Here is a 13,990-nt window from a genome sequence, read left to right on the forward strand (position 1 = left end):
ATTTTCCCCCTTCATCAGCCAACGAAGGGGTTGGTGGTCAGTCTGAACCAGGAAGTGCGAGCCAAAGAGGTATGGCCGCTGCTTCTTCAGAGCCCACACCACCGCAAAAGTTTCCCTCTCAATGGCACTCCACTTCTGTTCCCGGGGAAGCAGTCTCCTGGATAAGAAGACTACGGGTTGATCCAGGCCCTCTTCATTGAGTTGCGATAACACTGCCCCAATGCCATGTTCTGATGCATCTGTTTGGACAATGAACTCCTTGGAGAAGTCTGGGGCCCTCAGGACCGGTGCCGCACACATTGCCTGTTTCAACTTTTCAAAGGCTTGCTGACAAGCCTTTGTCCAAACTACCCGTCGAGGTTGTTTCTTGGAGGTGAGCTCTGTGAGGGGCGCTACAATAGTGCCATACCCCTTCACAAAGCGACGGTAGTATCCTGTGAGGCCCAGGAAAGCTCGGACCTCAGTCTGTGTCTTGGGGGGTTCCCAGGCCATGATTGCCTCAATCTTCGCCTGCAGGGGCTGCACAGTCCCCCTACCCACCAAGTGTCCAAGGTACACAACCGACCCCTGCCCAATCTGGCATTTGCTGGCTTTGATGGTCAATCCAGCTTGTCTCAGGGCCTGGAGAACGGCCTGCAAATGCTGCAGATGGTCCTCCCAACTGCTACTGAAGACAGCAATGTCATCCAGGTAAGCAGCAGAGAAACTCTCCATTCCAGAGAGGACCTGGTTCACCAGCCGCTGAAATGTTGCAGGGGCGTTCTTGAGCCCAAAGGGCATCACACAGAACTGGTAGTGTCCCTCAGGCGTGGAGAAGGCTGACCTTTCCCTTGCTCCATCTGTCAAGGAGATCTGCCAGTACCCTGAAGTGAGGTCAAAGGTACTCAGATATTGGGCAGCTCCTAGCCGGTCAATCAATTCATCCGCCCTAGGGATCGGATGAGCATCAGTCTTGGTTACTGAATTCAGTCCCCGGTAATCCACACAGAACCTTAGTTCGGGTGTGGTGCCTGGTGGTGCGGCTTTTGGCACGAGCACCACCGGACTGGACCAAGGGCTGTTGGAAGGTTCAATTACTCCCAGCTCTAGCATCTTGGCAACTTCTCCATGGATGCTAGCCTTCCCCTTGTCAGACAGCCGGTAGGTCTTGGACTTCACTGGTGGGCTGTCTCCTGTGTCCACATCATGGGTACACAGGTGGGTCATTCCCGGGACAAGGGAGAACAACGAAGAGTACTGCTCCAGAATCTGGCGGCAGTCCTCCCGTTGCTCAGGAGTTAGAGTAGGAGAGAGAATCACTCCCTCCACTGACCCATCCTTCTCTTGGGACGAAAAGAGATCTGGGAGAGGTTCGCTTTCCGCTTCCTCTTCCCCGTCAGTCACCATCATCAGCATGACTTCGGGCCTCTCATGGTGGGGCTTGAGTCGGTTGGCATGCAGCACCCGTAGGGGCTGTCGAGGGGTCTTAAGGTCCACCAGGTATGTGGCCTTACCCTTCTTCTCCAACACCTCAAAGGGGCCTGTCCAGCGATCCTGGAGGGCGCTAAGCTCTCCAGGCTCCATCACCCACACTTTCTGTCCAGGCTCCAATTCCACCTGGTGAGCATTGTGGTCATACCACTCCTTCATGACTGCCTGGCTGGCCTCCAAGTTGTCAGAAGCTTGCTTCCACAACTTCGCAATTTGGCTCCTGAAGGCCAGCATGTAGCTCACCACATCCTGGGGGGGTTTCCTGGGAGATTTCTCCCAACCATCCTTCACCAGGCTGAGAGGACCGCGTACAGGGTGCCCATACAGAAGCTCAAAGGGGCTGAAGCCCACTCCCTTCTGGGGCACTTCCCTGTAGGAAAAGAGTAAACAGGGTAGGAGGACATCCCATTTCCTCCGCAGGCTCTCGGGCAGACTTCTGATCATGCCCTTCAAGGTCTTATTAAACCTCTCAACCAGTCCATTCGACTGGGGGTGATAAGGAGTGGTGAACCGGTAGGTCACTCCACACTCCTTCCACATTGCCCGCATGTAAGCTGACAGGAAGTTGGTCCCCCTGTCGGACACAACTTCCTTGGGAAATCCCACTCGGGTAAAGATTCCCATTAGGGCTCTTGCCACTACAGGTGCAGTGACTGTCCTCAGAGGTATGGCCTCTGGGTACCGTGTGGCATGATCCACCAGCACCAGGATAAACCTGTGACCAGCTGCGGTTGGTGGATCCAAAGGCCCTACAATGTCGATGCCCACCCTCTCAAAGGGGGTGCTAACGACTGGAAGTGGTTCCAGGGGAGCTTTTAGCTTCACCCCTGTTTTCCCACTGGCCTGGCAGGTTACACATGTCCTACAGTATGTGTTGGACGCCACTTTCATCTGAGGCCAGTAAAAGTGGAGGACAAGCCGTGCAAAGGTCTTGTCCTGGCCTAAGTGTCCTGCCAGGGGTATGGCATGAGCCAATTCCAAAAGAAAGGCTCGGTACTGTTGCGGGACTACCAAGGCCCTCGATGAACCAGGCGAGGGTACCTTGGGTTCACTGTAGAGGAGTCCATCCTCCCAGTAAACATGGTAATGTCCCGTAACATCACCTGCTGCTTGGGCTTCAGCCTGTCGCCTCAGTCCCTCAAGGGTGGGGCACTCCCTCTGCCCCTTACAGAATTCTTCTCTGGTAGGACCTCCCTCCACATGCCACTCCGCAGGGATGGGCAAATCCTCCAGAGAGTCTACTTCCCCCTCCACGGACTCCTGGTCCACCACTGCAGGTGGCCGATCAGTCTCATGGGGTGCGGAAGCCGGAGCAGGCTTTCTCTGTCTCCGGGTCTGTCCCTTCTTAGCAGCGGGTTGGGCCATTGTTCCAGGCTCCAACCCAGGCGAACTCCCTCTCCGGGCAGTCGCAGACCGTGTGCTGACACAGGCCCAGTCAGGTGTACCCAGCATCGCAGAATGCGTCCGGTATTCCACCTCTCTCCAAGTGTTGTGTTCCATGTCATTCCCCAACAGACAATCGACTGGCACGGCAGGGCTTACGGCAACTTGAAGTGAACCTGCAACCCCCTCCCACTCAAAGGGAACCTCAGCCACTGGATAGTGGCCCATTCTGCCGTCAGCCATCGCGGCGGGGTGGAGTACATTAGGAACAACCTGCTCTGGGGACACCAGCTGACTTCTCACCATAGTCATACTGGCTTCTGTATCCCTCAGAGCCTCCCCTCTCTGGCCATTGATGGTAACCCATTGCCCATACTTTGTAGTATTTGGGGGCACCTGGATCTTTGGCACCATCTCCCACTCTCCCGGGGACACTAAGATGACACCCGCCCACTCACCCCCCTTATCTAAGGGCAACTCCTCCCCAAGCGCTACGCTAGCTACTCCCGGTGACTTTCCTCCGGTGGGAGGGGGTGGTCTCTTTGGGCATCTGACATCTCCCTTATAATGTCCAACGCCACCGCATTCAAAACAGTGGAGAACCCTGGGCTGCTGGCTTTGGCCAGGATGAGGGTTCCGGGGCGGGTTTGCCCTAGGGGTGAAACCTGCTCCCTTCCCTTGGAAGTTATTTTGGGGACCTTTAGAGAACTCTTTCTTTTTCTCCCCCCCCCTCCTTCTTCTGGGGGGCGCCCTGTCCAGCTTTTTGAGATTCCCCTCCAGTCCCCTTGGAGGACACCCGGGTACTTGCCCAGATGTCCGCATCCCCTGCAAGCTTCCGGGGATTAGTCAGCTTGCTGTCCACCAGGTGTTGGCGCAGCTCAGGAAAACATTTCTCGAGGAGGTGTTCTCTCAAAAATAGATCGTACAGCCCCTCATAATCTTTTACCTCACTGCCCTTGACCCAACCCTCTAAGGCCTTCCTGGCTTAGTCAAGGAAGTCCACCCAGTTCTGGGTGCTCAGCTTGTGGCTCCCCCTGAACTTCTGTCGGTATTTTTCTGGGGTGAGCCCGAACTTCCTTAACAACGGCAGCTTCATGGTGGGGGATTATTGTCTGTTCCTCTGGATCCAGGGCCAGCAAGGTGTCCCGACCAGCAGGAGGCATGTACTTGTACAAACTACCCCCCCAGTGCTTCTCCTGCACTCCATGAACCCTCAGAGAAACCTCATAAGCGGCCAGCCACTTAGCTACATCGTCCCCCTGACTGAAGCTCGCTATCAGGTCCTTTGGTATATAGGGTTTGGTCTCCCTGGCTGACTCCTTTGGTTCGCTGCCACCATTCCTATCAGGAGAGGACCCCCGTCGCAGACTTTGGAGCTCCAGTTCCTTCAGTCTAAACTCATGGGCCATCCTCCTCTCCTCTTTCTCCTGCTCCAGCTTAGCCAACTCCCACCTTAACTGTCTTTTCTCCCTCCTATCGGTGAGCTCGGCTTCCGTTAGGCTTCCCCCAGAGATGCTACTGCCCTTTCTGGAGTAGGACACTGGTCCGGTGAGTAAGTTTTCCCCCTCATGGCGAAATAACTCTTCTACCTCCCCCACCGTGTCCTGGTCGACCTCTTCATCCTCCTCCTTCTTTCCTTGGTGTGCCTCCACCCAAGCCCTAAGACTGGTCTGGAGCTCCCCCTTCCTGGCACCATGTTTGAAAAAGACCCCCATCTGTTGGCAGAACATTTTCAATTGTGACACGGAATAAACTTCCAGGTTTTCCACAGCGAACTCCATTGTGAGTCAGGCAAACCTGGATACACACCAGAAATTTCAGAGTGGCAAGGGCAACCTAAAGCCAACTCCACCCACCACCAGGAATAAATTTAGAAAAAACAAAAAGACTAATTGGGAGGGCCGCAAGGAGAAAACTCCTGGTGTAGGTTGGGTGTATTACGTCAAATTACTAGTAAGTAGCTGCAACCAAGTCCGCAATCCCACCACTAGGCACCAATATGTTGGAACTGGGTAGCCTGGCCTAGGGCAAGACTAGCATAACAGAGGCACAGTGTAAAGGTTGCAGACCACCCAAAAGTAATTCCACGCAATAGCACTCAAAAAGAAAACACTACACCAAAAATATGGGAAAATACGTACTGCTTTATATAAAAAATAAGATTCTCTCTGGCTTAGCTCTCAGTATTCACACAAGAAAATTTACACTTAGTTCAGAAGAAATTATAACACCTGTTTGTCTGTGGAAAGAGAATTTCAACGCAATACATTCAATTTGTAAATCCCCTTAGACTTTCACAATTACTAAATTGACATCTTATGCAGATTTACTTTTGGAGATGAAAGCACAATTCTTATCAATCAGGAAGTTAATTCAGTCTCTGCCAAGGTGCTCGCCTAAATCAACAACTTTGCATTACTAGCGTTTCTAGCATTTAATTAGGCATAGTTTCTACATTTGACCTATACTCCACAACTGGTCCCAGCATTAGCAATAACACTTTTAATCTGCTATGTAAATTTCCAGTTAATTCCACTAGTTCATTGCATTTAAACAAGTATTATCACACTGACTAGCAGGTAACCTTTATGCTTTCTTAGACCAATTAAAGATGAATTGTACTTGGCTTTTGCTCCTTAGAGCCTCTATCTCACCCTGGGGGGTGGGGCAAACTGTTAGGCACTGACAATGGCCTGGAGTTCTATGAGGCCTTGTACTTTCTTTTTCCCCTTAGAACAAGTCAGGCTTCTGGAATCAATTAGTCTCGTTTCTCTCAGGCCTTACACCCCCTCTTCGTTGTCAGTGCTGCCCTTTGAGGGGAAGAAGACAGACGAGCGGGAGGCCTAACTAGCTCTCCCTCGCCACCCCTCACTCCTCCCGGCTTACTTGTGTGAGCAGGCAGCAGGCGGGTCCTCCGCTCACCCTCTGGGCTCGAAGACGCTTCTCCTCTCCTACTCGGCCTCCTCGCTCCCTCTCAGAGGAGCGGAGACCTTCCCAGAGCAGGGCCGAAGCGCTGACACGGGGAGGCAGCCTCGCAACAGGGCTGCTCCTCACCGTTAGGATCTGTCCCTCGGCGCTCGGGGGGCGGGCAAACTGTTAGGCACTGACAATGGCCTGGAGTTCTATGAGGGATTGTACTTTCTTTTTCCCCTTAGAACAAGTCAAGCTTCTGGAATCAATTAGTCTCGTTTCTCTCAGGCCTTACACCCCCTCTTCGTTGTCAGTGCTGCCCTTTGAGGGGAAGAAGACAGACGAGCGGGAGGCCTAACTAGCTCTCCCTCGCCACCCCTCACTCCTCCCGGCTTACTTGTGTGAGCAGGCAGCAGGCGGGTCCTCCGCTCACCCTCTGGGCTCGAAGACGCTTCTCCTCTCCTACTCGGCCTCCTCGCTTCCTCTCAGAGGAGCGGAGACCTTCCCAGAGCAGGACCGAAGAGCTGACACGGGGAGGCAGCCTCGCAACAGGACTGCTCCTCACCGTTAGGATCTGTCCCTCGGCGCTCGTCCAAGCTGCCTCCTTCTCTCGGCTCTCCTCAGACGCGGACGTCGTCGACTTCTTCACACACGGCCTCTTCTGCGCATGCGCGAGGGAAAAGCGACTCCACACCGGACCGGCTCAGTCCTCGGCCCCTCCTACAAGGCGGTCCCCGGTTCAGTGGGAAATGTGCGCGCTGGCGCCTAGCAAGAACACTACGCCCTCACTCTTCTCACCCACGGGGACCAGGGAATTTCTCACAGGACGGCGCCTGCGTCCAGCGACGGCCTCGCTACCTCTCCTCACAGTTCCAGCGACCTCCGCGCTAATCCAGCGCTATTCTATCAGAGCAGGCTTGGGGGTCACTTTACTCAGCCTTGCCCGCCTTCTGCCTCTTTCAAGGATGGCTCCTCTCCACCACTCGATTTCGCCCAGCCAGTAAGTGATGAACTTTGGGGGGGGGGGGGAAAGGGTCTGCCACTAAAGAAAGTCACGGCAGCCAGTGGCAGAATACAGATGTCCACTGCACGAGGGGGGACCAGGGACCACAAGGATTCACCCCTACCTCTACTGGACACTGCTCAAGAAGAGCCTCTCTCTCTGCTGGGCAGAGGACTGCGCACCGCAGCACTACAGTCTCCTTCTCCTGAAGGCTTCCCCTGTATAATTCAGACAAGGGGCAAGCTAGGCGCCCAGGGTCTCCAGTAACTTCCCACAGCGGGGCCAAGACAAGTAACCAACAGGGGATTAGTGGGTTGGACCAATAAGGTAGCTTCCCAGTCCAGGAGGTCTATTCTAATCCAACCTCTTCCCACCCTCAGCTACAGCCTGTCCTCCAGCTGACTTCCACAGGTAGACAAAATGGCTGCCCCGCATTCCGCCTTATATAGGCTGCCCTTCAGTGGTCCAGAATGGACCAGAAGGTTCTGGAATGCCCTATGTTAGGCTATGGCCAAGTTCTGTTGGTGACAGTTGGGGCAGTTGGTGGTCACCATTTTAGGTGGTGCCAACTTTCCTGTCAGAACAGGCCTCTGGGCCTGAGGTAAAAGATTATGAGGGGGAGAGAGAACACCTATCCCCCTGGCCAACACCTACAAAAAGTCAGTAGACACAAAAATTAATAAGGGTATGAGGGGCAAAAAGGGGACAAAATAAATAACAATAAGGAGGGACTTCGCCAAAAAGCCAGACAGGTCTAACAGTCCTTAAAAGTCTTATCCGTCTGTGATTCTTTTGATGTAGTTCCCAGTAGAGAAATTGTCAGTCAGTGGTGGCAATGGATCTGGCAAGGGCAGATATATCTGTGGGAATGGTTTTAGGCATGCTATGCAATGCTTCTGTCTGTTTGGTGGCAGTGTGCTGAAAAACAGATTTGACAGCTTTAAAAGCTGATTCTTGTTTCACACCCAATTATTCGGAAGGTTACCATCAAGTTGCAATAGGTCTAAAAGTAAAATTATTATGGAGAGTAACCTTTTCTTTACAAAAAAAAATTATTGGCTGAATTAACGGATTAGTGAAATTTAATTTCCAAATATATCAGATCACATCTAAATTGGTAAACTGGTGAGTTACAAAAATCATGTAAGCGATGATTAGGTCTTTGTTATGACTCCAAAGTAGGTGTTTCAACATCATGAAACAAATAAATACTTTTTAATGTGGTTTCTCTTTCTTTTAGATTGCAAAATTGCGTCAGCAGCTACAGAGAAGTAAACATAGCAGTAGACATCACCGAGATAAAGACAGGCAGTCTCCTTTCCATGGTAACCACGCAGCCATTAACCAATGCCAGGTAAGGATTTTGCTGCATCTCACTGGGAAACAAGGTGTTACTATGGCAGTACGTTATATTCAGCGATTCTACCCTGAACTGATTAGAATTTTCACCAACAAGGGCTTGGCTTTTTTCCTTTTATTTACTTTTTAATGTTTGGATTGTTGCTTTAAAATGTCATAAGTTAAAGATATCTAGATCAAATCAAAATCAGCTTAATTCGATTTAAGAGATTAAATCATAAGCACACAGTAAAATGCAATCATAAAATCGTACAAGTGCATTGTCGCACATGATCTAAAACCAATCATATTAACTTGATGTTAAATTTGTTTTAAAAAAACCATCATCATTATTCACATATAAACACAAAAGGGTTCAGCACTTTTCGGCAAAATGAATAACCATAATCAGTATTCAGAGAATGGTGAGCACACAAGAAGATGTCCAGATCCCAGGTGTAGATTTCTTAAAAGGATTTTTCTTTATTGTGTTTTTCATAAAAACAGAAGACCATAACCGACGCTTCGAATTTGAAACTGAGGAGCACACATGTTACGGGCCACCAAGCCACAGTTGATAATGTCTTTGGTATAAAATCCTACAGAAACTTGCATTCTTTGATATCATGTTGAAGTCTACAACGTCCTTGTAAACACACACTGTTTACCTCAGTGAAGCCCTGAAGAAGTCTCCTTGTGAGATGAAAAGCGTCAGCTATGGTCTTCTGTTTTTATGAAAAAAACAATAAAGAGCAATCCTTTTAAGAAATCTACACCGGGGATATGGACATCTTCTTTTGTGCTCACCATTCTCTGAATACTGATTGTGGTTATTACATTTTGCTGAATAGTGCTGAACCCTTTTGTGTTTAAAGTTGTCATAGGACTTGTTCCTAGTTAAGAAGCATAGAGGGGAGTGTTCCTTGGTTCTTGCACTATATGATACCTTAAGACACTTCATTTTCTGGTGCGGTCTTCTATAGGCTCAACCCTCATCTCAATTGCATTCATCATTATTCACATAGTTTTCCTACATCTGATTGCGCTTTTCACGTATTTAGTTAAGGAGCTGGTAAACACGTCATGTTCTAAAAGTTGTAATATAAAAAAGGCTGGGTGACAATTTCTCAGTCCTAGCATCCTTAATATAGGTACTAACCATCTTTTTCTTAATGTAATGTAAAATTTACAAAATAGTAACATGTGCGTTGTGGATTGTTTATGTGCATAGGATTCTCGACCATTCGCTCATGTTTGGGAAAGTTGTTAACCTGTGTAAATTTCCCAAGCATAGATGGGACACCAGAATACTGTCGTCCTCCCCACCCTTTTACAGGTGCAAGGTACGGTTGAATATCAAATTGAAGAAGTAACATTTGATTTTCCCTAACTGTTTTACTATCTCGGTGGACCATCTGATTGTTTCCAAAAGCAGCTCCAAGCAATCAGTCTTTAGTGATTATCTTAAGATTATGGTGATACTGCACTGATCGATCGTTAAAATATTCGGGATGCCCGAGATCTGTCATGAAATTCTTAACCTATTTTATCCAGGGAAGATGGAGCACCCTTTGAAGCTTAAAACAATAGTTTAGAACATCCAGGTTAAAACTGGAAAAAGTTGTTGCCATAGCAGGATCTGTTGAATCTTAATTTGATCTGAAATGTAGGGCACCAGGAGTTCTGCATGGCAGATATAGGTAGCAGTGCTATTCGGGACCGCTAGTAGATACCTCAAAAAAGGGTTCTCAATTGATTGTAGAGATTGTGGGTCAGCATAACCCCAGATACCAGCGCCATACATGGCAGTCGAGACACACTTAGCTTTGTAAATCTTCAATAGCTCTACAATCGGTCTTTTGCCCAGTTTTCTATCGAAGTTGGCTACAGCTGCCGTAGCTTTTGAGAAAAGCAATTTTCTTGCCAAGATGGCTTGTGACCAGGAACCCTTTTTTAAAAAAAAGAATCCCCAGGTACGAAAATCTGTTGGTAAATTCAACCTTACTGTTGTTGATAAAGTGTCTTGGCATTTTACACTACTATTTCCATATTTCATGATGTATGTTTGGTTGGTGTTTACTTGAAGGCCTAAATTAGACATAAAGGTTGAGAAACTGGAGACAGCTCTTTGCAGCCCAAGTTGTGTGCGTGACAGAACAGTGTCGTCTGCATACAACCGTGCTGGAATTGGGCGGTTGTCAATGTATGGGAAGTCCTGGCATTTGCTTGTTAATACAGGGCCTAAACCATAATGTACAAAGTTAAAAGAAAGGGGGCTAACCCTTGTCTCACTCCCTTTCTGACTGGTAACTTAGCAGTGCACTCTCCTAGGCCACCATAGCCAACCCTGGCATGTGCGTCTAGAAAGAGCTGCCTTAAAATAAATGGAGTTGCACATCCGCGCCCAGGTCGTCTAGTGTGCTCCAGAGTTGATGATGTCTGACACAATCGAACGCTAAGATCTACGAATGCCAAAAAGAGGTTCCCACTTTTGGCTCGTGTATATTTACCCCAGATAATGTTCAAGTTTTGCCCTTGTTCGATGGTACAGAGGCCCTGTTGAAACCATATTGCAATTCCGTAATTACCCCCGCCTCCACCGCCCACGTCTGAAATCTGTTCAATAGGATACGGCGAGCCACTTTCACAAGAGAATCTAATGGGGATATTGGATAAGACTTACTTATGCCAAGGCAGTGGATTGTAGCCATGGCACCCGGGGATGGGTGCCATGTCAACTCTTCACTTTGCTCTGCCCAAAACACACAGCCTGCAATGGCAATGTGTGTTTAAAGGTACAGTGTTCCTGAGGGTGGCACAATAAGTGCGGCAGCCCTTGGAGCCCTTCGAAGCGTCGGTATTGTCTCGTTCGGTGCCTGTCTCTTTTCCAGTTCTTCGAACCGGACGTCTGAGGCTGCTTCTCGCTTTCGACGACAAAGGCCCAGACTACGACGACGATGGATCGGAGCCCGTTTAAACGATGCCCCGTCTGTAATTCAAAATACCCCCACATTGATGTGCACCCAGTGTGCAATAAATGTTTGTCCCCCGAGCACGGCGAGGCCAGCTGTATGGCCTGCTCGAAGTTCCACTCCAAGAAGACGCTTAAACTTCGACGCGCAGCAAGACAGTCAGCGCAAAAGTCGGTGCCCGAGCCGGTCAACATCTTCGAGGCCGGTGACGAAGAAGGGGCCGAAGAAGTAGAAGAAGAAGAGGTTTCTGAAGAGCAGTCGGAACCAGCGTCGGAGCACGACTTCAACTTCGAGGTGGACGAGCAGGTTGAAGAGTACGTCCACGATGAAGACGTCGTCGAGGTAGGGGACGACGAAGGGGCCATCGGAGCCGTCGATGACGACTCCAGTGATGAGCCAGGCCGAACCGCAGTAGCGGGGCCTATAACTGACATTACGCTACCTACGGCTCAGGTCGAGGCATCGCCGAGAGGCCTTAGCCAAGATCTTCCTTTACATTCTATAGCCCCGCGTCCATGCCAGGCTAAGAATACATCGAAGGAGCCATCGGTCGATTCTTCAAAATCGAAACCGATACCAACGGAGCCAAAAACTAAACCGAAACTACTTAAATGGTGGTCGGTTCGACTTTGACGCCAGTCAAATCAAAGACTATCGACGACCCTTCGGCGTCGAAAGGGGCAGTCACCTCGAAGACTGGAGCATCGAAGCAGAGCTCGACCGTCAAACACGTCACCTCGACGCAGTCTGCGTCGACGCTCAAACATGGCAACAAGACCAAAGGCCTCCAGACCAAAAAGGCCGTTGAGCCGAAGATTTCAGCGCTCAAGCCACTGCTGAGCAAACAACTCGAGGCCGACCCGAAACAGCAAGTGTCGTCGACGCCTAAGGCCGGGCTTGGTACACACAGGGAGCTCGATCCGACGCAATCAAGCAAGCATCCTACTTAGTCGCCGAAGCAGCTCGAATCGACCACTACGACGAGCTCCAAACAAGTCGGCCACCCTCACATTAAGTTCGGTCCACCACCAACGGCTCGAGCAAAGCATCTCGAACACCACAGAGGCACCGACCCTTCAAAAACGTCGTCGGCGCCTTCAAAGCCCACCCCTGAAGGGGTTGTGTTCCACGAGCCCGCGTACGACAACCAGTCGAAACTCTTCATCGACTCGGAATCGGGCAGGCTAACCATCCATAAGCGGAAGATCGCACCTGAACATTCCTTGGAGGGTTACAAAATTCCTCTTAAACGGAAGAAAGACTCGGCCACCTCACCAGTTCTCTTTGAACACGTTCAGGACTATCCACAACAAATGGCATATTCTCCAGCACAAAGCGAGGAGGACATGGGTGAAGACTACGGTCAGGCGGCCTTCACTTATCACGCTGACACTGATCAGGACGAACCTCAACAGTGGTCTGAGGCTGTAGATCAAACTGTAGACCCTGATGATCCACAAGCTGCACCGGACGCTCAGTCCTACAGCGTCAAAACATCGCCAACTGAGGACACGGCGGCGTTTAACGCTTTGAGAGGGCAGCCCTCAACCATGACGTGGAAATGCATGCTGAACCTGTGGAAGAAGATTTCTTGTTTGACACTTTCTCCACCTCTGAAAGATCCACTAAGACTTTGCCTATGCTTAAAGGGGTCCTCAAGCATGCTGCGGACATTTTCAAAGAACCCACGAAAGCAAGGGTTATCAACCCAGGGATTGAAAAAAAAATATATAGGCCTGCTCCAGTGGACCCCACCTACATCAAAGGCCAGCTCCCATTGGATTCCCTTGTAGTGGCCAATGCCCGCAAGAGGGCAAACTCGCAAACTAGTGGTGACGCTCCTCCTCCGGACAAAGAATCAAATATCTTGGAGGCGTTAGGAAAGCGAGTGGCAGCACAGGCTGCTAATATTTGGAGGATTTCAAATACACAGGCCCTGTTGGCTAGATATGACAGGGCTCACTACGACACACTAGAACAGCTGTTGCAACACCTGCCTGATGTTTACAAGGAGGGAGCAGAAATGATTATACAGGAAGGGAAGTTGATTTCTAATGCATCCATCAAATGCGCACTGGATGCAGCAGACACAGCAGCTAGGGCCATCAACACTAGTGTGATGCTAAGACGTCACGCATGGCTCCGCATCTCTGGATTCAAACCCGAGATTCAAACAACTCTGCTCAACCAGTCGGTTAACCCAGACTTCCTTTTTGGTCCCGAGGTAGACACAACACTCGAAAAAATAAAAAAGGACACGGACAGCAAAATCCATGGGGGCTCTGCAATCTCAGCAGTTTCGGGGCAGTTCCTTTCGTCGCTCCGGTAATAGGGTAGCCTCTAGAGGACAGGCTTTACAGCAGGCCCAGTACACCAAAGGGAGCATGCAATCCACCTATACAAAGAATACCAGGGGTGAATACCGTGGGAACCGCGCCGAAGGCGGAGGACGTGGCAATAACGCCAGATCCTCCGCTCCCAACAAACAGTGACGCCTTGTCACTGCCCCCCGACCATCTAACACCTGTCGGGGGAAGACTCCAGCAGTTCCTGCCAGTCTGGGAAGGCATTACCACGGACAGGTGGGTGAGACAACTTATCCGATACGGCTATTGTCTAGAACTAACCTCCCCCCCCCCCCCCCCTAACATACCCCCAAGGCACCGTCCTATGTCCGCAGAGCACATGCACTTATTGCAGCAAGAAGTACTCTCCATGCTGCAAAAAGGGGCAATAGAGCTCGTGCCTGCAGAAGAACGAGGTACAGGGGTGTACTCTCTGTACTTCTTAATCCCAAAAAAGGACGGATCCCTGCGGCCCATTCTGGACCTCAGACCCCTCAACCAATACATACTTTCAGAACACTTTCATATGTTAACCTTACAGCAGGTCCTGCCGTTGCTCAGTCAGGGCG

At 50.2% G+C, this 13,990-nt stretch overlaps 1 protein-coding gene across 1 annotated transcript in view; it reads left to right on the forward strand.

Annotated features, from left to right (window-relative positions):
* FAM117B (family with sequence similarity 117 member B) overlaps positions 1-13,990 on the forward strand; it is a 211,972-nt gene that overhangs the window by 58,616 nt on the left and 139,366 nt on the right. The window contains exon 4 of the mRNA XM_086955267.1: positions 8,007-8,120. Coding sequence (XP_086811393.1) covers positions 8,007-8,120 — 114 coding nt within the window. The remainder of the gene's footprint in view (positions 1-8,006; positions 8,121-13,990) is intronic.

This window comes from Lissotriton vulgaris, chromosome 2_1 (assembly GCF_964263255.1).
Source record: "Lissotriton vulgaris chromosome 2_1, aLisVul1.2, whole genome shotgun sequence".
Classification (NCBI taxonomy): Eukaryota; Metazoa; Chordata; class Amphibia; order Caudata; family Salamandridae; genus Lissotriton; species Lissotriton vulgaris.